Consider the following 24,370-nt stretch of genomic DNA (forward strand, 5'->3'; position numbering starts at 1 on the left):
GAAACTGGCGTGCATAAGATAAGCACTACTGCAATTCCTCGCCTTCCATTCCTGCCATGAGTTTTTTCGCGAAATAGCCGGCTCCATTGGCCCCGTTTGCTCGTCTGCCTGCGCGTAGCCGCGGGACATTTTGCTTGCCGCCGACGATCGTCCATCCTCGCGGGTGACTGGATTGTCTGCCTCTGCCTGTTGCTCAATGAATGCACGATGCCGCAGAACTCAGAAGGGCTTTCAGCTCTGTGGGTCACGCTGACGAACTGTATCATTACTGCCTGCTCAGCTGGGGCGGCTAGCAACGTAGTCTGCAATAAGCGTGCCTGCGAGGCGCTTCCAGCAGTCGAATGCGCGCGCGGCGTTTCAGCCTCACCTCGCTCGCCTCCTTCAAAAGTCAGCGGCTGCCCTTGCTTCTCTTTCCGTCTTGTTGACCTTCCAGGCTGAATTGTTGCCGGCTCGCTGTATGTACAGCGTTGGTCTCTCTGAGAACTGTTCCATCTACCCCTCAGCGCTCAATCGAGAGTATGTCGACGCTTCAGGTCCCCGACCCTCGCCTGCGCGCTCGTTCCAGGTCTCGCAGCGCTCACAGTAGGGAGCGCTCGCGGTCGCGCGACAGTCGAGCGCCCAGGAAGTACGATGACTCCGACTCGGAGGAGCAGCGGCGGAAAGCTCGCAGTCGCAGCCGCAGCAGCTACCGGGAAAGCTCGAAATACGACCATTCGCAGGAGTATGAGGACGATATATACCGGCCCAGGGAGCGCAGCAGGGACCGTTACCACCATTCGGACACCGACGAAGACGAGAAATACTATCGTGCCGACAGACGTCGCCATTCGTCCCCCTACGCCAGCGACTCCGAACACTCGGACTCGGACTCGGATCTGGATGCGCTGGCGTACGGCGACACTGCTGCTGTGGAGTCGAGCATGCATTATCGGCCCTCTGCGTCGCCAGAGCGTCGTTCACATGCCCGCTCGTCCAGCGCGACATACCATCTCCGCGATGATGACTCGGATCGCGAGCCGCCGGGCAGCCATCCCAGCTATGCGCGCCCAGAGCGATTCTCCTATGCGCAGCCTCCGCAATTCACCCACGCTCAGCCGGCCCAATTCCGTGAAACCAGACATGCAAGCTACAGCGGCGCGCAGCCCCAATTGCCAAAGGATTGGGCGCCCATCCCCGAGTGTGAGATGCCAGGCTACGTGCCGCCCAGCTCTCAGGCGCCGACGACGCAAACGCAGCCTCTCCCAGGCGCCTTTCCAGCGCCCACAACGCAGGCTCCTCCAGGAGGCTATCCAGCCCCTACAACACAGCCTGTCCCCGGGGCGTTTCCTGCCCCCGTCTCAGGCCCGCCAGATGCCTATTCTCACGCCTATCCGGGCGCACAGCCATCGTATGCGAACCTGCCGCAGTGGCAGTATGCCAATCCTGATCCCAACATCACGTATTCGTCCAAGTCGAACAAGCAGCCCTACACGCAGTCCAGCACCAACCAGTTCGTGAAGCCGTACACGCTGAGCAGCGAGCCGCAGTTCGAGATGAACCCGGCGCAGTCCCGGCAGGACGGCGCCCGTCCTCGTCCCCACAGTCTGTCTGTTTCGACGGTCAACAACCTCTCAGTGGGAGGTGGTGATGGCCTGGGGCCAGGCGGTCGACCGCCAGCGAGTCCGCTACTAGAGCCCTATCAAGGCACCTATCAGTCCATCTCCCCGATGCCCTCGCCCATTGCTTCCCCAGCGAGGTTGTCTCCGAGACTGGACGAGGACGTCTCCGATCTGGAGCCCTTGGATGGCGGTGGTTCAGGCTCCGACCGGCGGAGGACACGCCAGAACAAGAGCAAGTCGAGAGACGACAGCAGGGAGCGCAAGGACCGGAAAGAGAAGGAGAGAGAGCGAGAAAGGGAGAAGAGCAAAGAGCGGAAACCGAAGTATTACGACCGACGACGCGACGATGACAAGGGCAGCGGCCCGGACGAGGTGATTCTGATCTCCCCCAGCAGTCGCAAGAAAGTGTCGTTCTACAACCCGACGCCCGATGCGCTCGCCCTGAAAGAAGCGCTCTTGCACCATCGCCTCGACCCGCGGCCGTTCATCACCATCCTGCCGTATCTGACCAGCGATGAGGTCCTGGCCCTGCGGGCCGAGTACAAGAAACATGCCAAGCTGCACGGCAAGGGGATCAACATCGCCAAGCACATCAAGATGAGGCTAGACGGGAACACGCCGTTCGGCAAGGTCTGCTACGCCACGGCCCTGGGCCGCTGGGAGTCGGAGGCGTACTGGGCCAACTACTACTACCAGGCAGGCACGTCACGGCGGGAGCTGCTGATCGAGTCGCTGATGGGGCGCACCAACGCCGAGATCCGCGAGATCAAGGCCTGCTTCCGCGACTCGCGGTACGCCGACAGCCTGGAGAAGTGCATGAAGGCCGAGCTTAAGGCGGACAAGTTCCGCATGGCGATCTTACTGGCGCTGGAGGAGCGGCGCCAGCCGGAGCGCGACACGGTCGATGTGCATCTCGTCCAGCAGGACGTGCACAATCTGCATCGCGCGCTGGTCTCGCGCGAGGGCGGCGAAACAGCCATGATTAAGATTATCGTGGTCCGCAGCGACTCGCATCTGCGCGAGGTCCTGCGCGTGTACGAGAGCATCTACCGGCAGAACTTTGCCCGGGCGATGATTGCCAAGTCGAGGAACCTCGTCGTAAGTAAACCAGAAACCCAACCAGACCAGATCGGACCAGACCAGACCGGACACTAACCAGACCTCAGGGAGAAACCCTCGCACACATCCTCAACGGCGTCATCAACCGACCCATGCGAGACGCGCTGCTTCTACACCAGGCGATCCGCGAGTCCCGATCAGGGCGCGAGCGGTCCGAGCTGCTCATCTCGCGTCTGGTCCGACTGCACTGGGAGCCGCGGCACCTGGAGCAGGTGAAACACGAGTACCGCAAGCGGTACAACGAGCGGGTCGAGGAAGCCATTGCGCAGGAAGTGATGTCAAGCAGTGGCGGGAGAGACTGGGGCGAGTTCTGTATCGAGCTTGTTCGAAGTTCGTCGTTTCTTACCTCTGAGAGGTCGGGGCGGTAGGAGAAAAAAGGACTGATGACGAGTATGGCCAGGGGTGTAATTGTCTCCACATGTACTATAATAATGTGAATGCAAATATGCAAATATAGCCAAGTAGGTATGTAGTTTTGTTGATTGATTGTCGATCTGGATTTGGATCTGGAGGCCTGCCATGGACTGATTGCAAAAGAATCTCATGATTAACCAATAATTAAGTACCTGCATGTATGTACATACATGCATCCATTCCCTTCGTTCATTTCTTTCTATGGGACGTCAAGTTATCAAATGCTCCCAACCTAGACTGATTGTTTCTAACCACCTACCTCGCCAGCAGCTTTCATTATCTGGCTCAATTTGACTCGAGTTTCGTTTTGGCGAGTGTAGATGACGGCTGATTGAGTCGTGAACTCCAAGTTGCAGGCTGCAAGCAAGTACCGTGCATAATATAGGCATGTCGGAACCTTGGTGGCACGCATCATGTTTGCCAGATATTGGCCAAACCTCCCAACATGCTATAAAGAAAGTAATTGTAATTCCGAGGCAGCATGACTGACTGGCTGGCTGGCTGCTGAATCATCACCCCCCGCTGCCCTTGTCTCAGCTCTCGCCTGCACTTGGCACACAATCCCAATCTACAATCCCGACATTCGAAGAGGAACCGTCGATAATACTTACCGCATCCCTCACAGACATTTCTGCCTTGGATATATCTCCAGTGCTCGTGTTGGCAGTCGTCTTCTGAGTCAGAAGATTCGTCATCATTATCGGATTCTTCGTCCGATTCTTCTTCTGGATCTTCATCGTCAGGTTCGTCGTTGACTCCATCATTGTTGTTTGCCCGTCCAGCCACTACTGGAAGTTGGCACAGCAGCCGGTTCTCATTCCATCGAGGACACAGACACGTCTTCCACCGCTGCCCGCAAGCGTAGCAGAATTGGGCACCGCAGATGCACCTGTGAACATCAATTGATACAAAGTCAGCAGCTGTGCGAATGGGAGTGTTCATTTCTAGAACTTGGTATGTCTGGAGAAAGGCACTTCGTACGTGATATGGTTGCAGCCAATGGTGAGCTCCACGACTCTCTTGCACGACATGCATCGCTGCCATCCACTTTCCCTGGCAAGCTGCAACACCTCCTGCAAGACTGGATCCTCGGGACAGTTCTCTCCCGTGTGGGCTGCCCTCTTGCAGATGCTACAGGTGACCGTGTGGCATCGAGGACAAGACGCACGGTCATCTGTGATGTTTGCCGAGGGTATGAAATTCAAACAGTCCGGCGACGAGCAATATGTCCGGTCAGCCGTCTGGAACTCTTCCCTTCGATCCTCGAATGCAGCAATTATCTCCCCGCTCAGTAATGACCGCACCCCTTCCACATCGATCGGTTGTTGGCAGCAACGAGGCGGAAACAATGCCTCGTCATTTAATGTGCTTTCAAAGAACTGCCGAAGGCAGTCCCTGCAATAGGTATGAGCGCAAGTTAGGTGGATACAGTCTGGAAACACTGTCGTTTCCCGGCAAATATCACACATGGCAACCTGTGATGACACGGTGGTAAGCGTTCTTTTGAGCTATTTCCTCGATATTTCATCAAACACACCTCGTTTCCATCAGTCCCCTCTCGATCGCTACTCGCGTTCAACGCACGGCCATCACCGTCATCATCAATACGTCTCGCCACTCGCCGTCGTCGCTCATCGGCATCTTCCGAGTGTTGTCGTTTCCTGCCACGGCTGTCCGGGTCAATAGCCGAGGAAAGCTCCAAGGCTATTTGTGATCTTTAAGGTATTTGTTCCTGATGGAGCAGCTCTTCTTCAAAAGCCGACGCGCGAGCTCGATGTCTGACGCGTCTCCATCCTGGTCAGATCTGCTGAACCGATTCAGGTCCTCCAGTCGTACTTGCAAGATCACCTGCTCAGAGGAGCTGATCACATCATCCTGTGGTGTGTCTGCCATCTCTGCAGCATGGCAAGGACTGGGATGGAGGAGAGCAAACTATGCAAAAGAACTGATGACCTGAGACAAGCAGTGATGTGCTCAATCTCGAAGGCAACAACAAGACAACGGATGTGGCCATGCAAATGAGCAGCTTTTCTGATTTCAACTACTGACGAGGATGGCCCCAGATGTGATCTCACATCACTGACAGGGTTGAAACCATGGGAAAAGTGCGAGTGAAAGGTCGAGAGTTTCCTTACGTTGCTCAGACTACAGCCTGGCTACTTCCCTCACTGCTTGAGATACGTAAAGGGAAGGAAGGTCAGGTGACATCACCCTCTACCACAAAGGCGGATCCATCCAGTCCCAAAGGAAATTCAAAAGATAATGGGTTAGGAATGGGGACGGAAGGTAGAATACGTTAGCATCAGCCGATATGTAGCATCTACTTGCGCACAGCCACGTGGAGGTGATCGCGTGCGGAGGACATAGAATCGAGTCTAGCTGGAGGAAAAGCTACGGGCAATAGACAACAAATTTACTGGTCAAAGAGAAAAAAAAAAGATGCTTGCATGCTTGCCTGACGCAATTTGCTATGACACGTTCTGAGAGCGCCAGGACGCTTGGTGAAATACAAACAAGCTTCGGGCTGCCAAGAAGAGAACTGTATTGGGAATAAGGGTATGAAGAGGAGGGAAGAAACGGGACAGGGTGACTTGCAAGATCGCAGCTTTTCTTTTTGCAGAAGTCGACAAAGAGGTAATAGCCAACACAATAAGAGACAAACCGCACAATGAGCTGTACATGCTCTCCTCCGGAGGACATTCGACATGATGGATATCTCTGGGAATATTCCCGGATCAACGGTAGCACGTGGTAGATGGACAGGCTTCCTCGTGAACTGAATTAACAGGGTGAAAAACGAAGAGAACACGAAGAAATAGGGGAGCTGAAAATCACGATCGATCCTGCCGTGACAGTCCTGCTCGCCGGTTAGGAATAAAAGAGAAAAGGAAAAAAAAATCCCGAGATAAAACAAAAGGAGAAGTGAAGGAATGACATGAAGGCAAGAAACCCGCTGCGCAGAAAAAAAAAAGTTTCGGAACGAGAACATAGAATAAATAAAATATCCCTTTCTCGCTCTCACAGAGGCTTTGGTACTCAACCTTAAGGCAATGGCCGGACGGAATCGAAGCAGAATACTTATCCATCCCTTGCAACATCCATGACCGGGAAAAAGGGTTCAGGATGTGACCTCCAAGGCCGACAAAACCTCACACGCAACGGCCCCACTACAAGAATCGCAGACAAAAAGATCGAATATAGTTGGCAGCCTCGATTCAGTATACAATGGAATCCTCCGCTCAACGCTTGGTCCTCAAACCATCACCTTGTTGCACGGCCGCCCTTGGCTGGAGGTCCATATCGTCCCTGGTAGGATTGCTTGGGCGCGCCGCCCCCCGTACGGCGGTTAAGGCGGCTGGTCCGCCAGCGTTCATACCAGATCTCACGGCTCGCCTCGCGCAGGTCAGATCTCCACTCCCTAAAGACGGCATCTTTGAGCTTCACGAAGTCACAGTGCTCGGGGTTGTAAGGATCGGCAAACCCCCAAGGGAACTGACGGCCAACCGGTCCATCTGGGGATTCCAATGAGTGAGGATCCGGAGACAGGATCGAGAGAGGAATCGGAGGAGTATCAGGCGTGGAACCGGAGTTCGACGACTTGCGAGTTGCCTGACTCCGGCTGGACGGTGAACCCGGAGCAGGACGCTCGTCGCCTGCAGGCTGGGCATCCGCTTCACGGGTCTGATCATCGGTCTCAGCCTTCTCGGCAGTCGACTTCCCTTCGGCCTCATCCTCTTCATTTTCATCGAACCTATCACCATTTTCAGAAGACGAATACTCTTCCTGCTCTTCGAGCGTCAGGATCTCGAGAGGGTCAATGTTGGCCTGTTTCAGACTCTCCCAGACGGCCTTCTTCAAATACGCCATGTGGGCGGTCGTAACAGTATCGGCCTTACTAATGACCGGCACCACCGTCGTCTTTCCCTGCATGATGCGAAGAACCTGCAGATCCAGGTCTTCGTCCAGAATACCAACGATACGTGGAGAGCCCGGAATGTTGCCATTGGCTTTCTCAGCAGCCTTCCGGGCAGCGGAGATGTTCGAGTCCAGACGGACCGGATCGAGAATCAGGAAGACGCAGTGGATGTGGGTATCGCGAACGCCGGGAGAGCGGACGACCTTCATCTCTTCGGTGAAGGTCTCTTCGAATTTACTTTCCAGGAACGCGGTGATCTCTCGCAGTTGCAGGTCGACGAGATTTCTCTCCAGTCCTTCAGAATCCCAGAGCGTGAGACCCACGCGCTCGCCATCAATTTCCGTCTCGAGATAATGAGAAGTGAAGTTGGAATTCGGCGAGGAGTTGACTTCTTCTTCAATCTCGTCGGGCGAGCGGATGGGATGTTTGTTGGGAGGCAGAGCGAGAGACTTGCGCAAGAAGTCCAGGAAGGAGGTTTTGCCGCAGTTACGGGTTCCCACGACCAGAAGACTTACAATTCTTTGTCAGAAGCCAAGACAAATTGATTCGAAATACAGAAAACACTCACTTATACGGGGTTGGGTCCTTGCGTCTGCGCAGTCTGCGCGGGCTGTTGACACTGCTCACCGCACTACTGGCGTAGCTGTAACGACCACGGTGGGTCATGCTTTCAGTCCTCGCATATGGATCAATGGCGGGCACGGGAGGAACTGGCACAGTACGAGAAGGCTTGTCATCGTCATGCTTGTCGTCGCCTCCGAATGTTTTGAGCTGCGGCGTCGGGGCGAGGTCCGGCAGACGGGGCGCGTGTTGAGGGATGGCCTCGCGCTGACGGCGGAGCTCCTCCTCTCTGGCCTGTTCCTTCAGCATCTTCTTGCTGATCCTCCCGGAGGACTTGCGGTCTCCCAGGGGTTCAGTCGATTTCGAGCGGCGGAGGAAGCCCAGAGACGATCGCTTCGAATCGACGTGCAGGTGCGAGCTGGTGCCGTTTTCCGTGATGGCCGGAAGGGCCTCTGGGGGAGGCGATTTGCCCGGAGTGCGAGGCCTGGAAGTTGCCGACGCCATGGCGAGTGACAGCTGAGTCGCGCTTTCCTATCTGGGAGGGGGGTGGGAGCTGACAAAGGAGGGGCTCTGGACCGCAGACAATTCACCTGTCAGCACACTCTCTCATTCCTGCTACTGCTGAGACGTCTTTTGACGCCGTGAATGCTGGACGGTCCATCATTTTTGCCTCATCAAATACAAACGCTTCAGGAAATAATGGTGCTATCAAAAGCTGAAGTACTCACTGATTTGTGTACACGCACAGTGCTGATTGCAAATGCAGGATGGCAGAGCGAATTCACAGCCACTTGCGCAAGCGCTGCTAGATGCGGGGAACGGAGTGCCAGTGACGTATGGATTAGGTCCAGTACCCCCGAAATCGATGAAATCTCCAGACGCAACAGTCGCTTCCAAACAATCTGCAGTTGTCGAGAAGGAACCCCGCGTCACTGATGCCGAGCTGGAATCCACTGGGTCGAGGCTGCGAGCTGAGAATCAATTCGTCCGTCGAGCAGATGGACGCGGTTTCTAGCGAGCGACAAAGGGGCCACCCAAGGCAGTGCGAACGACCCGCGAACGAACCACTTCGACCGCAAAAGAGAGACAAGGCGACGAGACGGGTGGGAAGACGTCTCGAGGGAGAGGGATCCGATCAGCAAGACGACAATTCACAAGGCCAGCAAGCGACTGTCAGTCGGTCTGAATGTTGACAAGTTCTGGGTCCCTCCCGACCCCTGCTCCAGGGGCTAATGCCGCCAACGGTGGGTGATGAAAAACGAGCGGAAAAAAGGTGACGGTCCTGCTCTCACAGAGTCCAGTCGCAACGCCTCGGACGAGAGAGACGAGGACACCGCAGAGAAACGAAACGAAGGACAGCGGGTAGAGGACGAGAGGAAAGAGAATCTACACGGGCCTGCGCATGTCTGTCTCATCTATCTACTCGTTCGGCCCTTTTTTTTTAGCCCGACACCGAGAGCAGTCTGGGACGATTACGGCAGTTCATCGCGTCCGTTAGCTGTTAACTTAATCCGCGTGCGCGATTAGTTACTGCTGCGCTGGGAATTATTATGATCGTTCGAAAAGAAGCCCAGATTCAGGGGCTCGTCTCAACCCACTAGGCGTCCCCCACTTGGGGGATCACACGCAGCTGTTGGCCGAGCTGGAGGCGCCAGCACGCCACTAATCATCCTCGGGCGGCGCTAGCTCTTGCAGGTGACCTAGTGAGCCGAGTCCTGCGAACGTGTATCGACTCAGCGGTGATTTCACACGAGCTGTTGCAGGCAAGTCCAGCTGTCTGTGGACCGGGCAGACGACAACGCATTCGCAATGGATCCAGCGTGCTCCGCGTCGTTGATACGGCGGATGGAGACTGGGCATCGACAGGGCTTGAGATTGAACAGTGGAGAGCTTTGCGCGGGTCGAAGCTTCGCAGCTCCAGCGTTACTGACAAAGCTCATTGGGCTGCGCTGCGGTGGGTATCCCCGGGTACCTGGTCGGCGATGATTGGCTGCGCGGGTGCCTGCCAGGAACATGGCGACCTGCGCAGGGCACGTGCACTGGCCACCTCGCCTCGCTGCGAGACGCGCCCAGACCGCGTCGGTTAAAGAAAACCCCTGAGGCCGTTGCAGTCTCGAGTTATTTATATTCGCAGCAAGGCTATGACCAACTAGGAAATCGCTCGTCCTACTCTCCGTACGGCAACGGCAGAGTACTCTATACGGAGTATATATTACCGAGTAGTCATAATGGGCATCAGGTATAGAATAGTTGACATTACTGCCTGCAATTAATCGTTATCATCAACACCGTCAAACATGCACTCTACTCCTATTCTGCCGCAATATCCGATTGGTCAGTAATCAAGACTCAGTCCAGGCACTTATCGCATTCTACTGGTGGAGATACAAAATGGAAGGACTACGCAAGGATCCAAGGGACACTTTGGTCCGGACCAGATTCTTGAACTTCGGACCGTTCGGCCCATCCATGCACGAAGTATTTGGCCTCTCCCAAGATCTCTGGGCGCCCGCCAGCGTGGGGTTCTCCACTGGCCGTTGAAGTGCAGCCAGTTGACGGCGTGTCGCGTCGTAGGGCGTAACGTCTGGAGAAACGAACGACGTTGTGTTTCCTTGATGCGTCAGAGTCTAGTATGGGGCAGATATTATTTATTTTACTTATTTCCTTACCAGTCGCTAACATGGTTTCCAAACTCCATGCCCAAGACAATATCACCATGGTTATATCTTCGGTCGTCTCGTCTGTAAGCTAACCTCGATCTCTAATCCAAGACAAAAGTCTATGCAGCTATGCTGTGCAGTACTCTTAGGTGTCGGTGCTGGAGCCGGAGGAGGGACGTTAGGTGGAAGTGGTGGTTATCAGGTTGTTAAAAGGATAATAGTTAGTTATATATATGGATATTGCTTAGATACAGTAGGTACCATATTCAAGCACATAGTCTGGAATAGTGCTGCTTGCCTTTGCACCCTGGAGCAGCAGCAGCAGCAATAATAGCAATAATAACGATAATTATAGAAGAGGCGCTGATAATGATATTACCACTGTTTTCATTTCCATAATTATGCTCAATCGCTGTTGTTTAGTTTGTTTATTAACAGACAGGGGGGATCAATCAATCCTTCGATAGGAATTCCAAGCCCCTAATAATACGCAGTATTAAATAACGTCTCGGCCAAATCGAGACACGCGGACAGCAGAACCAGCTGTACAGTAGGTACCAAGGGTAGAAGTTAGGTGTCAGTGAGTTACTAATATTAATATTGTTTGAGATAGCCATGAAATAAAGAAGGCAACTTTTTTTTTTCGTCACAGGATTTTTTTTTCGGCGATTTCTGCAGGCATGGCTTTCGGGTAATACAAGAGGCTGGTACAGACTACCTAAAGTCCCATGAGTAGACATGTGAGACATGTGATAGACATGTGATGGTTGATGCGCATGACACAATCACAAGCGAAATCTATTTATCATTGCGACTACAAATTGAGTACTGACAGCACGTGCTCGACTTAATAGTAAGGAAAAGCAGATAAAGGGAATAATAGTCATTTTATTTTCTCTACAATCGCTGCTTTGGGTGGTGCCATGGCCAGGAGGGAGATCGACCGTAGATGTTATCCATCTACAGGGAAGTAAAAGTTAAGGATAACCTTTCTTCTGGAGCTGTCTACTTTCTATTTTGACGATGCTATTTATTGTATTACATTTCTAGCATTGTATCGAGAAAGAAAGAATAGTATGCTCAATCTTAGAAACAGTAATTTTCAGCATATTTACTCCGTACTGGACAGTTTTGACTAACCCGATCAGGCAGCTGCAGGGACGCTTGACAACGTGACATCGGTTATCCTTATCTTAGACAAAAACAATTCCAAGGAAACATAAATAATGCATCCGAATTATCTCCTGAAAGCATCATGTCCATCCCTTATATCCAAAGATCGGAGGTATGCTTGCACATGATTATTTCGTTCTCGATCACGACAAAGAAAGACTCGCTTCTAGGAATGTCTTGTGGGAATTTACCCGCTGATAACCTGATGCTACGCTGCGCGGCGGGGAATCATTTAAGGGACCAGCTTAACCGGTTTTGAGTCGGCTGCTCCGTGCCGACTAACACCTGCTACGACCTAATCTCAGCTTCTAGTCCGATAAGAAGCATGCTGCAGTTGTGTGGAGATCACGCAAGATAAGCCGGGTTTTAACCAAGACTGCTAGCACACTGCAGCCGGACTGTCCGGGGTATAAGATGGAGCCGATTGCCATCATATCTCGCGTCGTCGTACAACCCCAGTGTTCTGCGCGACGACTGCTCCGGCTTGCACGATGCCTTCGCTCTCGTCGCTCGTGGCGCTGACGGCGTCGCTGGTCTCGCTCGCTGCAGCGGCTGCACCGCGTCTTCCACTGCCTCCGCGCCCCCCTTTGCCTCCTCGCGACCCTCTGCACGGGCCGACAAATGCGAGCGCGACCTTCCAGCAGCTCATCGACCATAACCATCCCGAATTGGGCACCTTTTCCCAGCGGTACTGGTGGAATGACGAGTTTTGGAAGGGTCCGGGGTCTCCGGTAAGCAAGCCCCGTAATAGCTATGTCGCACCGTTGTTAACGACAGCAGGTCGTCCTGTTCACCCCCGGAGAGGAGGACGCTTCGGGATACGTGGGTTACTTGAAGAATACGACGATAACCGGCCTGATTGCGCAGACGATAGGAGGGGCCGTCATCGTTCTTGAACGTCAGTTCCCTTCCGATGGTGGAATATTTGTGATAGGGTTGCTAAGCTCTGTCTAGACCGGTACTGGGGTCAATCGTCGCCATACGATTCCCTCACAACGAAGAATCTGCAGTACCTCACCCTCAAACAGTCGATTGCGGACCTGACCTACTTTGCAAAGACGGTCAAGCTGCCATTTGACCGGAACGGCAGCAGCAACGCCGACAAAGCGGTGAGTGACTTCCAGCGACGTTGGTATACATATGCGCTAACATCACAGCCCTGGGTTCTGTCTGGTGGATCGTACAGCGGCGCCTTGTCCGCGTGGACGGCGTCGACGTCCCCTGGGACATTCTGGGCCTACCACGCGTCTAGCGCACCGGTAGAGGCGATCTACGATTACGTATTTCCCCCGTCCTGAAATCTGGCTTCCCACGCTCATATTTGCAGTGGCAATACTTTGCTCCGGTGCAGGACGGCCTACCGGCCAACTGCAGCAAGGATCTCTCCCGGGTCGTCGACTACATCGACAGCGTTCTCCAGTCCGGCAATGCGACAGCCAAGCAGCAGCTGAAAGACCTGTTCGGACTGGGGGCACTGGAGCATGACGATGATTTCGCTTCGTGAGAATAATTTGAAGTCATCAAATAGACGTCGCTGATGACATGACAGGGCCCTCGAGAACGGACCGTGGCTGTGGCAATCCAACAGCTTCTACGACCCCTATCCGCCAGTCTACGAATTCTGCGACTATGTCGAGGTAAGCATCCTGTCGACTCCGACAATATCCAGCTGACGAAGCAGAATGCATATGCATCGCCGCCGGTGGCTGCAGGACCGGACGGCGTCGGGCTGGAGAAAGCGCTGAGCGGGTATGCGACGTGGTGGAACAAGGTCTTCTTCCCAGGATGTAAGTGTTCTGCAGCATTCGGACGGCATGGCATATCTCTAACTCGCGCAGATTGCGCCACGTATGGCTACTGGAGCAGCAATGACAGCATCGCGTGTTTCGACACGTACAACCAGTCCAGCCCAATGTTTACCGACCTGTCTGTGTCCAACACAATCAACCGGCAGTGGAACTGGTTTTGTGCAACGAGCCTTTCTTCTACTGGCAGGAGTACGTATCGTCCAGATGTGCATACGAAACTGAGCTCATTGACTCAGCGGCGCGCCCAAAAACGTGCCATCCATAGTGTCGCGCCTCGTGACGGCGGAATACTGGCAGCGCCAGTGCCCGCTCTTCTTCCCGGAGGAAGACGGCTACACGTACGGCAGCGCCAAGGGCAAGACGGCGGCCGACGTGAATGCGTGGACGAAGGGATGGTTCCTGACCAACACGACGCGGCTGATCTGGACGAACGGGTATGCCCCTAATTTGTCGAGCTGGCGAATGCCACAGAATGCTAACCAGAACCTGCACAGGGAACTCGACCCTTGGCGCAGCGCGGGCGTGTCGTCCAAGTTCCGCCCCGGCGGGCCCTTGCAATCCACACCGCAGGCGCCGCTGCAGTTGATCCCGGAGGGAGTTCACTGCTACGACCTGATTCTGAAGAACGCGGAGGCGAACGCGGGCGTGCAGAGGGTCGTCACCAACGAGGTGGCGCAGATCAAGGCATGGGTGAATGAATATTACCGGAAGTAGCATATACACAGACATCTGTACACAGATATAAACAAGAGTAGATATAGTCTATTGATCTAAGAGCTGAATATTATAATAGCATAATAATAGCATACTAGTGAAAGTACAGAGGGAAAGAATCTCCACAACTGGTTAAAGCATTCGTCGAAAGGGCGTCTGTATATACGTAGACAATATCGAATAGTAGTAATAGTAATATCCATTCACCTGATGATGGATAATTATGAGATATAACCTCATACATACAAGCATATATACATGCATACATACAAACAAATAAATAAATGAACAAAACTCCATTCCCAGACTCATTTCCCCTCCTTCCCCTCAACCTTATCCTCCTCCTTATTCTTAGTCTGTTCTACAGCCCTCCGATCAATCTCCCTAAGCAACCTCAAATCCAACGGCAACCTCTCCCCCAACCACGTCGCGCGCTGCGTATGATTCCTAACCTCCTCGCCCTCCGCATCCGTATTCGGATGCACCAGCGCACTCAGCGGCCCGCGGTTGATCACCAGCCAGGGAATAAAAGCCCCGAACTGGGCGGGTGTGAACAGGTTCACTTCGAACATGGCGACGGGGTGCGGGCCGACGGGGTGGTCGAAGAAGCGGTAGATGCGAAGTTCGGGAACTTAACACGCAGTCAAGTCAGTGTAAAAAAAGATACTTTTTGGTGGGGAAGTAGGGGGTTTGTAGGGGTTTGTACATACATTCCCTCCGAATCCGCTCGTGGAGAGCTTTTGCGTAGGCTACTTGTTCGGGGTTGTTCTGCAATACCCATCCGTCAGATACTATCCATCCATACGGAGTATGTCCAGAGGTACAGGTAGGTGAGGGAGGTGCGAACCTGAAAATGATAAATATGCACATCAAACCCCCCTCGTCTCCCCTTGGTCAACGGATCCGGGAACTCGTCGTAGGCTTTACTCCGTATGCCGTGCTGGGGGTTTTTGAGGGATTTGCCGTCTTCGTTTTTCTCTCTTTATATTTAACAATTAATAATTAGTGAGTATTTCTCTGTGTGTATTGTATGGATAGGGGGTTTTTTTTTGTACTCACTCCCCAAGAGGTTCCAATCCCTCGTAGCCTGCGAGGGGCCAGGGGTATTCGTAGGAGAAGGGGTCGGTCATATTCTTTCTTTTTCTTTCGTTCGTTCTTCTTTTGGTTTATTCTCTTGGTTTGTTCTCTTGGTTTGTCCTCTTGTCTCTGGTTTGAATGGAAGTTTTGCTTTGTTTTGTGATACTGGAACTTGTGATATGCTGAGGATTTTAAAAGACAACCCCGCGTGTAACGTCTGATGTCTTTGTCTTTGTTTCCAGGTAGTATGTATATAGTATAGATATATATATATGGAGGGGGTATAGGTAGATCTTATCAATCAGCCAATCAGTCAATCGATCGATCAATCACAATAAAACTCAGAAAAGATATATATAATATGACTAGTTGATAATGCTGTGGGTAATTAATAAACCTATCTGTCTGTTATTATATATAAATGCAAATGCAACCAACCTAGGCTGCTAGCCTGCTAGGCTGCTTGGCACAGCGGAATCCTCCGCGGACTCTTTAGTAATAATTCAAGCAGATGAGAAATCAACCTTAATAATGGCGCTATCGTCACCTGATTGGTATCTGAGCACATGATCTAGGTACTGTTTTTTTTATAGATAATGATCAATGATTAATTAACTTGCTCACTGGCACAAGTTTCTTGTTATTAGTATTACTAACTAATGTTTAGAATATTTAGAATATATATTTATGAATGATGATGGATGACTCCGCAGCGCGGCGTGCCGCACCGTCGTGGATGGCGGAATTGGAGCGGACTTGTAATAGAGTAACAACCGTTGAAACTAAAGTATACATACAGATCCAGGTATGGTTAGTATTTGGGTTACGTATAATATTTTTATACCCTCTAAGAATTGCATGTCAATTCGTTTCATGTCCTCCTGGTGAAAACCCTTTTAAACTGAACCCCACAGTAAGTAGATCGATACCGTAGCTGTCTATTATTACGATACGATGGATGGAAGAATACTGGTGATTGGTGTAGACATGCTTGTATGCAATGTTCTATTGAAGTCCTGTTCTTGACGCTACCACGGCGCCTTCACATCATAATGCCCATCGCTCATCACCTTCCCTCGATCCCACTCGCGCCCCTCTCCCTTCTTCGCCCACCGCACATCCTCGATTCTCCCCTCATAGCTCGTTCCCGTAAAAGCCGGGTCTTTCGTCCATCGCTCCACTACTTGCTCCCCAAACCCGGCCGCTCGCAGCCGCTCCGCTCCCTTCTGTTTCCATTGAGCGCGATCGCGCAGCGCTTCGAGCGCCATGTCCCAGTCGTCGTCTTCCGTCATTAGTCCCGCTACCGGCCGCCGCTTGGGCCGTGTCGAAGCCGTATCGTCCTCCTCCTCTAACCGCACATCCAGATTCGGGTCGTAATCTGGCGCAAAATGTGCGTCGATATTGCTCTCCTTCGATCGATATGCTCCTCGTCCCCGCGACGGAACGGAAGCAGTCTGGTGTCTTTGATGAGCGTCTGGTGGAAGTGGTCCGATCAGATCTTCTAGAGGATCCGAATCTTCGTCTGAAGAATGATGGTCTGTAGTTTGCCGCAATGGTGATGGCGATCTATCTTTAGACTCTCGCTGTCGATCTCGAGAGTAAGACGTAGATGGACTGTTTCTATGCCTATCCCTTTCACGACTGTCCCTTTCACGACTATCCCTGTCACGACTATCTCTGTCACGACTATCTCTGTCACGACTGTCCCTGTAGTCATCATCATATGCTCGTCTCGAAGCTCTCGGTGATCGCGAACGGGGCGATCTAGATCGAGACGAGTGTCTGTGTCGGTGGCGACGGCTGTAATTCCTGTCTCGTTCACGTCTCGACCGGCTCGGTGAGCGGGAAGACTCTCTTCGTCGCCGCGATCGGTCACGGTCATCCCGGCGACTATGTCTATGTCTCCTCGAGCGGTGATGGTCACTCTCACTCTCACTGTCGGTGTGGTGTCTTCGTCGCCGCCGTGAGCGATCGTCGCAGTCGCTGTCTACGGAATCCTCATATCGCAACCGACGGGAGTGGTGGCGGTCCGCACGATCATCATCTCTGTATCGCTCACTCTCCCGCCTTTCTCGATCGCGACCTGATCTCCGCGAGGAGGTCGAGCCGTGTAGCCGCCGCATCCGCTCCCGTGCATCTTCCTCCTCCTTTCTCCTGAGTGCCGCATTGTGGCTGTCTGTTTCCCTGAGGATGTTCTTCAAAAAGCGTGTGTTGGGCTTGGGAGGTTTCCCCGTAGATCTGCGATCGTCTCATCAGCTGGAAAATCATCAGCGCAATGGCTAGGATGACCTACCTCCGAGGCAGATAAGCCTCTAGCCCGAGAGCAGAGTATTTCAGAGATCTGTCCCGCGCATCTCTGGCCAGCAGCTGCGCGACGTACTCGTCATTGCTGGTGGGATCATCGATCGCTTCCTCGAGGGGAGGCATCTTGGAGAGGTAACGAATGACAACCTGTCGGGACACGAGAACCAATAACAGTGGCAGCAAAGGCTGCAGCAGAGCAGCCGTGCTACCTCCAGAATCTCATAAGTCGTATAGACTGGTGCTGTGATGCGCAGCTGTCTATCAGATGAAACGCCGCTCTTGTTCGCCGTATCCGGTGACTTCACCGCAGCAAACAGGACAAACATGCCCGATAAGGCGTTGTTTACTTCGCGGGACTGACGCCGCGACGAACAATTAATGAATATCCCCGCCGAGCACGTCGACAAGAATTATTCTGAGTCTAGATATATCGTTACTAATATCTCCTCTTTCAGACTGCAACCACTGCGAGACAGAAATCCGACAATGGCCCCCTTATCCCCCGCAAAAGCACTCGCCAAAGTCCAACAACTGCAGAAGGGACAGGATGGACCGAACTCGCATCTGGCCATCATCCGTATCAGCGAACCGATCACCTCGGCGTTGGATATCGCCGAGTTGAAGCGGTCGCCTTCGAAGCGCACGTCGGATGCATCCGCAGACGCATTGGACAACCCGACTCCGGCGTCGTTGGAGGCGGATCTGACGCATTACAAGGTACGGACGGAGACGCGATCGATCACCCGCATTTCGCGATTTCCTTATGCTAATGGTGAAATCGTTTATAGGAGCTATTCTCGAAACTCCGTTTCTCGTACCTCGAACAGGTGACCAAGGAGAAATTCCTGCGCGCCATCGTCGGCGATCCACCCCTCGTCGTGAGCCATAATGAGAACGTCGAACTAGAGGCAGAGTTGGCGCAAGTCAAGCAGGAGCTCAAGAAACGAAAGGAGGAGGTGCGGATCATGGTGGAAGAGATGGAAAAGACAGGGCGAGAGCTTGCAAGACGTGAGTTTTTTTTTCCCCTTCCGGTGGGACAGCGTGAACTGATGGTAAATAGGGTACAAGAACGTCCAGCTGCAGACAACCCAGCTGGAGACCCTCCCCGAAAAAATTGCCAATCTCGAGAACACAATTGCGTCGTTGCGCGCGTCCCAGGCTGCCAACGCTACTGTCGCTGATCCGAACAATCCCTCGTCCTCACAGAATCTCCCTCTCCCTGCTACACTCTCGTTGCTCGCGGAACGCGAGGCCGAGTTAGCTGCCTTGGACAGGCAGTTGGCCTCCTTACACAACACCCTCCCTCGGAAGACGAGGGAGGCCGAGGCCATAGAGCGCGAACTAGGCGTGTTGGAACGAAGAAAGGGTGAAGCTCTTGCGCAAGCACGCGAGGCAAAGAGGAAGAAGCGTGAAGGAGAGAGCGACGGTCTTGAGGAGATGGGCAGGTGGTACCGGGGGGCTGAGATGAGCTTGAAGAAGCTCGTCGATGTGGAAGGCTAAATAATTCGTCTTTTTTTTTTCGTTTGTATTCCACGACTTACGATGGCTTATTGGTTAAGGCGTTTGGGGGTATATTGTGGAATGGATGACCTTTGTCTGGGCGCAGGACGCAGTTTGAATTTTAAATTTTATATTTTCGCGAATATGATATTTTCTCCCAAAAGGAAAGCCACCTGGCTAGCTTTGTTCATATGAATCATGATCATACAGCATGTTTTGCTATGCTGCAGCCGCCTAAACTCCCTTAAGAGAACCCGTCCATATGGAACCTTTTTTAAGCGCACACGTTTATTCTTCCTCCTCCTCAGCTTCCTCTGCACCACCACCCTCAGCAGCGCGAGCCTTCTTCCGCCGGACACGGCCAGGGCGGCCACCACCGAACGGAGAGGTGAGGGCGAAGTCAATGTGCTTCTGGGAGTCCAGACGGACCATGTAGGAAGGCACGTTGACGATCTGCTTGCCGACACTATACCACAGTCAGGAACCATATACCCGTAGTAAAATCCATCGACATGAAACATACCGGATGTGGCGCTGCCGGATCAGGACACGAGCGTGGTGGATGGACTTGGCCAGACCCAGCTTGTAGACGCAGGTCTGCAGACGGCGCTCCAGGAAGTCTTCAATCCTCAGAGCCAGCACATAATCGAGCTTCATGCGGGACTCGTCGAGCACACCGATACGGACAAGACGACGAATCAAGGCATTGCCCTCGAACAGACGCTTGGGGTCCTTCTCGTCGAGAGTAAGAAGCTCACTGACAAATCCCTTGTCAGCCTCAATCCTATGCGCAGAACCTCCAAAGGAGTCCTACCGAGCAGCACGACGGATCTTGGACAGAGTAAGCTGGACACGCCAGACCTCACGCTTGTTGCGCAGACCGTACTCGCCGACGATCTTCAATTCCGAGTCACTATCGAAGAGGCACGTTAGGACACGGACTACTACACGACATAAACAGAAGCACGCTTCTGCTTAGTGGCCGGGGAGTACTAACAGACGAGCCGACTCGTAGGCTGCCGAATTGTTAGTATCGGTCGTAGAAGTCGATATTTTTGCCAAGGGAATACTCACGTCGACGAGGGACCTTGTAGGTCTTGGAGCAGGGACGCCTGGAAAGGAAGCGATATTAGAAACCGACAGACCACTCTCGCATTGCTCTCGTGGTGATACTCACGGGACTGGGGCCATGGCTGCGGTGCTGCGCTCCCGATTGTCGCTGAAGTTGAAGACGGAACGAAGTCGACAATTTCAGCGAGAAGTTCTAAAGGCACGAAGTGGAGGAGGTTCGGCGCGCCGCCTAAGCGAGTGGTGGTGGGTCCCGATCGGGGTTAGCGGCAGGGTTAGCCCTGGCCTTGGCAAACCCTCGCACTAACACCCGAACGCCCAGCATCGTCAAAAGTTGCGGGAGGGACTTCTCCGTTGTCGACAGCTTCACGAAGACCAGCACCACCACAACACCGCCAAAATGGGTCACGCTCACGGTCTGAGATCGGGCACGCGGGTACGTTAGGATGCTGTCCTTGGCTGATATTTTGCGATACGGCCCTGATCAGCGCGCTGACCACCCTTGACAGTATGCCTTCTCGCGCGGCTTCCGGAAGCATGGACAGATCCCTCTGTCCACCTACCTGAAGCAATACCGGTACGAACAAACCACTGGCGAATTGAGTTGGAATCCAGGAGTCTGACAAGCAATGAAACAGCGTCGGTGACATCGTCGACATCAAGGTCAATGGTGCGGTGCAGAAGGGGTCAGTCTACCTTGAAATTATCTCGTCAAAACTGCCGTGCTCGAGCGCTGGCTCCGCGGCAACATCTGGAGGAGGACCATTTACTGAGATGTGTACAGTATGCCCTACAAGTACTACCACGGCAAGACTGGTGTGGTCTACAACGTGACCAAGTCCGCCGTCGGTGTCATCGTCTACAAGCGTGTCGGCAACCGCTACATCGAGAAGCGCATCAACGTGCGCATCGAGCACGTCACCCACTCCCGCTCCCGTGAGGACTTCCTCAAGCGTGTCAAGGAGAACGCCATCAAGAAGAAGCAGGCCAAGGAGCAGGGCATCCACATCCACCTGAAGCGACAGCCCGCTCAGCCCCGGGAGGCCCACGTCGTTGAAGCCGAGGGTAACTTCCCTGAGACGATCACGCCCATCCCGTACGACACCCACATTTAAAGGAATGCATTCGGTGGATCTGGGTATTCGGTGTTTTGTATGTTTCCCACCGGGTGGTGGACTGCATGAGATGAAGCGAAACTGTTTGGGAAGTCTTGGCACGTTTTCATTGTGCATAGAGTCCCTCGATGAGAAAAGCAAAAAATAATATCCAAAATTTTCGAAACGTGTTCTGGAAGATCTCCCATTGGGTGCAGTTGTGTTTCTGCCGCTATTTTCACTCTGCGAGGAAGACGATGCCGCGTTACGCCGACATGGTTGCATGCAGACCTGTTCTCGCGTGGTCTGGCTTCGCTTTCGGGATGCACCAGGTCCAGTTGAAGGTTTCGACGGATCTCGACAGCCTAAGGCTTGAAGCGTTGAGCACTTAGTCACCATGACTCATACTAAGCCTTGCGAATTTTCAGCGTACTATACTTGGTTCTTCCCTGGACCATCTTCCTGAGGATTGCGTACAAAAGTGACAGGGTTTTACTGCGAGCAGTAGATAATTAGCAGCGTAGAGTACCAAATCTCCAGGCCTACTAGGTTATTTCTTTGCTTCCTCAGTCACCGATTTTTCGATGCTGAGGCGGTCGGCGCTGGAGTCGCTCCCGATTGGCTGGCCGGGAGCCTCCAATCAGGAAGCCGATAACTCCGCAGAAAAAGTTTCGGCGCGATCCCATCGAGGCAAGAGACTCCTGTGCCGGCCAAAACATCTTCCTCCTTTCTGCTTCATTGTTTCTCCTTCTCCTGTACACTTGTTTTCTTCCGGAATAGGAAATTTTTCAATTGCCAGATGTTATAGAACGGGCGTTTGGGCTATATGTGGATGCGCGTCCCGTTGATCCTACGCCCAGAATACCTCGACGTCTGACGTTTATGGCCTTCCCAACACCTTCCCACGGCAGCTCTGCGCAGGCGCATCTGCCCAGTAAAACCCCGACCGATCATGCTGCTGTGCAATCCCGGGAGGCCGGGGAAATCGTTCCGGAAGCGAGCAAGGTACCTGCCAAAGATGCAGAGCAGAAGCCAAAGGCGAAGCCCCTAGCCCATTTCATCGCCGGAGGGTATGCGAGAGGAAAAAATAACCAACCCCTGTTCACTATCTCGTCGGGGCTGATGTTTGTGTGCCAGGATCGGTGGCATGACTGCCGCAACTCTCACCTCGCCTCTCGATGTTCTGAAGACGCGTCTCCAGTCCGACTTCTACCAAGCCCAACTGCGATCTCTTCGTGCCGCACATGCCCTTCCTCAGAACGCCTCACCGCTGATCGCCCTGCCTCGAAGTGCTCTGCTACATTTCAGTGAAACATTTCAGATCCTTCGCTCGATATATGTCCACGAGGGATGGCGCGCGCTCTTCAAGGGCCTAGGACCCAATTTGATTGGCGTCGTGCCTGCGCGTGCCATCAACTTCTACGTCTACGGCAATGGAAAGCGGATCCTGAGTGACTACTTTGGCTACCGAGATTCGAAGGAAACGCCCATGGGCATCCACCTCAGCGCGGCCGCCATCGCAGGCATCGCTACCGGCACTGCTACGAACCCAATCTGGCTGGTCAAGACGCGGTTGCAGCTGGACAAGTCGAATGCGGAAAATGGCAAAGGGCGCCAGTACAAGAACAGCTGGGATTGCGTCAAGCAAACGGTTCGTCACGAGGGCATCCGCGGATTGTACAAGGGTCTCTCTGCTTCGTACCTGGGTGTGACCGAGTCCACTCTTCAGTGGGTGATGTACGAGCAGATGAAAAAGATCCTCGCTCGTCGCGAAGCCGCGAAACTTGCGGACCCCAACCACGTCCACAGCCTCTGGGATGACGTGGAGCAATGGGGAGGACGAGTTGGATCGGCCGGGATGGCAAAGCTGATCGCGGCTGCGGTAACATACCCTCATGAGGTTGTCCGTACACGGCTGCGACAGGCGCCCACCGTGCCGGTTGGCGGAGGCAAAGTCCAGATGAAGTACACCGGTCTGGTGCAGTGCTTCAGGACGGTGTGGAAGGAAGAGGGGATGCTCGGACTGTACGGCGGGTTAACACCGCACCTGCTCCGTGTCGTCCCGTCTGCCGCCATCATGTTTGGCATGTAAGTATACACATGCAATCCTGTATGCTGCATCACGATCTGACAGTCGATCAGGTACGAGTTAATTCTCCGTCTATTTGGAACGACCGCGTAACATGCGCCCTGTCACGCCACCGCCAGTTATTATTTGTATTTTATTATTTATTTCACTGTACAATAAGATCCTCGCCCCTTTTTACCTTCTCGATATATTCGACAGACACGAGCATACATTTTAGTTTCCATGTACCAGCTTTAATTAATACGACAGACAGAACGATTGCATGTCCGATGTCCGTGATATGATGGCGCGGGTGGGCGTGTGTGCGAGTCGTCAGTTCTGCAGAATCTGATTGCGAATTCAATTCAAATCATCCGTGGATGGATGGATGGATGTGATCATCAAATCAAGCCTGTATTAACTAACCTAGCGGCGTTTTGTTCCCTTTTCTTTTTTTTTTTGGATGGGAGTCGAAGGGGGGAGTCCTAGACGATATATGTAAGGGATCAAATCTTTTTTTTCTTTTTTTTTGTGTCGTGATAGAAAAACAAAACAAAAATATGTAGATGAGATGAGATGAGATGAGAGATGTATTGTATTGTATTGTTATATGCTGATATTGAGATTGAGATTGTACTGTACTTTCATTATCTATGTTGATAGTCTATATTCTACTCAATTATTACCTATGTAGGTAGTAGGGTAGATAGGATAGGTAGATAGCAAACGTTACTTCAACTCAACTCGACTCTTGAGAACCTCTTTAGAACTGGCTGTGTTGTTTCTTGCTTCACAATAAAAAAAGCAAAGAAGAGAAGCAATGCTCCTACTGGACGTATGGAAATCACCTAGTTGTTGTGATGTATTTTACAATAGACTGGCCTAAAAATATATATGTATATATTTTTTTTAAAAGGGGGTTGGGGGTTGGGGTATTATATGCTGGTCATGATGGCCATCAAACAAGTCCAGTATACTAGACAGATCAACGCGAATGATACGACCGTTGACGAGAGAGAGAGAGAGAGAGAAGAGCAGTTTTTGAAGGAGAATTACATATTTCTGATTCGGAATAGCCTGAGGGGGTATATATATACGGGTATCTAATTACTCCAGTCATAAACGTGGATAGCGTACCAACGAGGGTCCCCAGCTAACGCTTAATACCAGCTTTTTGTTTCAGGAAAGACGCTTTCCCAGCCAGGCAACTCGGTTATTTTTGGAACAAACCACAGCCACGTGACGAGTCCTTATCGGGGTGCTGTTACCATATCGGGAAGGACGTTCGACGTTTTG

General features: G+C 52.7%; 11 protein-coding genes across 11 annotated transcripts; 5 read left to right on the forward strand and 6 right to left on the reverse strand.

Moving 5' to 3' along the window:
- Positions 1-518: 518 nt before the first annotated feature.
- T310_6288 (Annexin ANXC4) lies at positions 519-3,085 on the forward strand (the record flags this gene model as incomplete). The annotated part of the gene is made up of 2 exons (XM_013470875.1): positions 519-2,696; positions 2,765-3,085. The coding sequence occupies 2 exons, from the start codon at positions 519-521 to the stop codon at positions 3,083-3,085; spliced, it is 2,499 nt and encodes an 832-aa protein (XP_013326329.1).
- A 293-nt stretch (positions 3,086-3,378) lies between these two features.
- Positions 3,379-4,166, reverse strand: T310_6289 (uncharacterized protein; the record flags this gene model as incomplete). Its single annotated transcript, XM_013470876.1, has 3 exons — positions 3,379-3,579; positions 3,622-3,653; positions 3,743-4,166. The coding sequence occupies 3 exons, from the start codon at positions 4,164-4,166 to the stop codon at positions 3,379-3,381; spliced, it is 657 nt and encodes a 218-aa protein (XP_013326330.1).
- A 2,226-nt stretch (positions 4,167-6,392) lies between these two features.
- Positions 6,393-8,112, reverse strand: T310_6290 (Cell division protein Sep4a; the record flags this gene model as incomplete). The annotated part of the gene is made up of 2 exons (XM_013470877.1): positions 6,393-7,566; positions 7,616-8,112. 2 exons carry the CDS (start codon positions 8,110-8,112, stop codon positions 6,393-6,395), a joined length of 1,671 nt encoding a protein of 556 aa, XP_013326331.1.
- Positions 8,113-9,353: 1,241 nt separating this feature from the next.
- Positions 9,354-10,326, reverse strand: T310_6291 (uncharacterized protein; the record flags this gene model as incomplete). Its single annotated transcript, XM_013470878.1, has 4 exons — positions 9,354-9,704; positions 9,825-9,871; positions 10,044-10,235; positions 10,278-10,326. The coding sequence occupies 4 exons, from the start codon at positions 10,324-10,326 to the stop codon at positions 9,354-9,356; spliced, it is 639 nt and encodes a 212-aa protein (XP_013326332.1).
- Positions 10,327-11,932: 1,606 nt separating this feature from the next.
- On the forward strand, positions 11,933-13,963 carry T310_6292 (serine peptidase; the record flags this gene model as incomplete). The annotated part of the gene is made up of 10 exons (XM_013470879.1): positions 11,933-12,172; positions 12,222-12,339; positions 12,396-12,550; positions 12,599-12,721; positions 12,769-12,941; positions 12,991-13,078; positions 13,123-13,228; positions 13,280-13,438; positions 13,487-13,682; positions 13,744-13,963. The coding sequence occupies 10 exons, from the start codon at positions 11,933-11,935 to the stop codon at positions 13,961-13,963; spliced, it is 1,578 nt and encodes a 525-aa protein (XP_013326333.1).
- Positions 13,964-14,019: 56 nt separating this feature from the next.
- On the reverse strand, positions 14,020-15,093 carry T310_6293 (uncharacterized protein; the record flags this gene model as incomplete). The annotated part of the gene is made up of 5 exons (XM_013470880.1): positions 14,020-14,026; positions 14,059-14,198; positions 14,296-14,594; positions 14,674-14,810; positions 15,023-15,093. The coding sequence occupies 5 exons, from the start codon at positions 15,091-15,093 to the stop codon at positions 14,020-14,022; spliced, it is 654 nt and encodes a 217-aa protein (XP_013326334.1).
- Positions 15,094-16,068: 975 nt separating this feature from the next.
- T310_6294 (uncharacterized protein) lies at positions 16,069-17,467 on the reverse strand (the record flags this gene model as incomplete). Its single annotated transcript, XM_013470881.1, has 2 exons — positions 16,069-17,278; positions 17,334-17,467. The coding sequence occupies 2 exons, from the start codon at positions 17,465-17,467 to the stop codon at positions 16,069-16,071; spliced, it is 1,344 nt and encodes a 447-aa protein (XP_013326335.1).
- Positions 17,468-17,830: 363 nt separating this feature from the next.
- Positions 17,831-18,844, forward strand: T310_6295 (uncharacterized protein; the record flags this gene model as incomplete). Its single annotated transcript, XM_013470882.1, has 3 exons — positions 17,831-18,061; positions 18,133-18,352; positions 18,405-18,844. 3 exons carry the CDS (start codon positions 17,831-17,833, stop codon positions 18,842-18,844), a joined length of 891 nt encoding a protein of 296 aa, XP_013326336.1.
- A 288-nt stretch (positions 18,845-19,132) lies between these two features.
- On the reverse strand, positions 19,133-20,035 carry T310_6296 (40S ribosomal protein S9; the record flags this gene model as incomplete). The annotated part of the gene is made up of 5 exons (XM_013470883.1): positions 19,133-19,310; positions 19,368-19,628; positions 19,659-19,785; positions 19,919-19,956; positions 20,022-20,035. The coding sequence occupies 5 exons, from the start codon at positions 20,033-20,035 to the stop codon at positions 19,133-19,135; spliced, it is 618 nt and encodes a 205-aa protein (XP_013326337.1).
- Positions 20,036-20,312: 277 nt separating this feature from the next.
- Positions 20,313-21,027, forward strand: T310_6297 (60S ribosomal protein L21; the record flags this gene model as incomplete). Its single annotated transcript, XM_013470884.1, has 3 exons — positions 20,313-20,348; positions 20,422-20,489; positions 20,697-21,027. The coding sequence occupies 3 exons, from the start codon at positions 20,313-20,315 to the stop codon at positions 21,025-21,027; spliced, it is 435 nt and encodes a 144-aa protein (XP_013326338.1).
- Positions 21,028-21,888: 861 nt separating this feature from the next.
- Positions 21,889-23,188, forward strand: T310_6298 (Mitochondrial carrier protein (Rim2); the record flags this gene model as incomplete). The annotated part of the gene is made up of 3 exons (XM_013470885.1): positions 21,889-22,076; positions 22,144-23,094; positions 23,149-23,188. 3 exons carry the CDS (start codon positions 21,889-21,891, stop codon positions 23,186-23,188), a joined length of 1,179 nt encoding a protein of 392 aa, XP_013326339.1.
- Positions 23,189-24,370: the final 1,182 nt, after the last annotated feature.

The sequence above is a fragment of the Rasamsonia emersonii genome (genome assembly GCF_000968595.1).
Source record: "Rasamsonia emersonii CBS 393.64 chromosome Unknown ctg1118621760394, whole genome shotgun sequence".
Lineage (NCBI taxonomy): Eukaryota > Fungi > Ascomycota > Eurotiomycetes > Eurotiales > Trichocomaceae > Rasamsonia > Rasamsonia emersonii.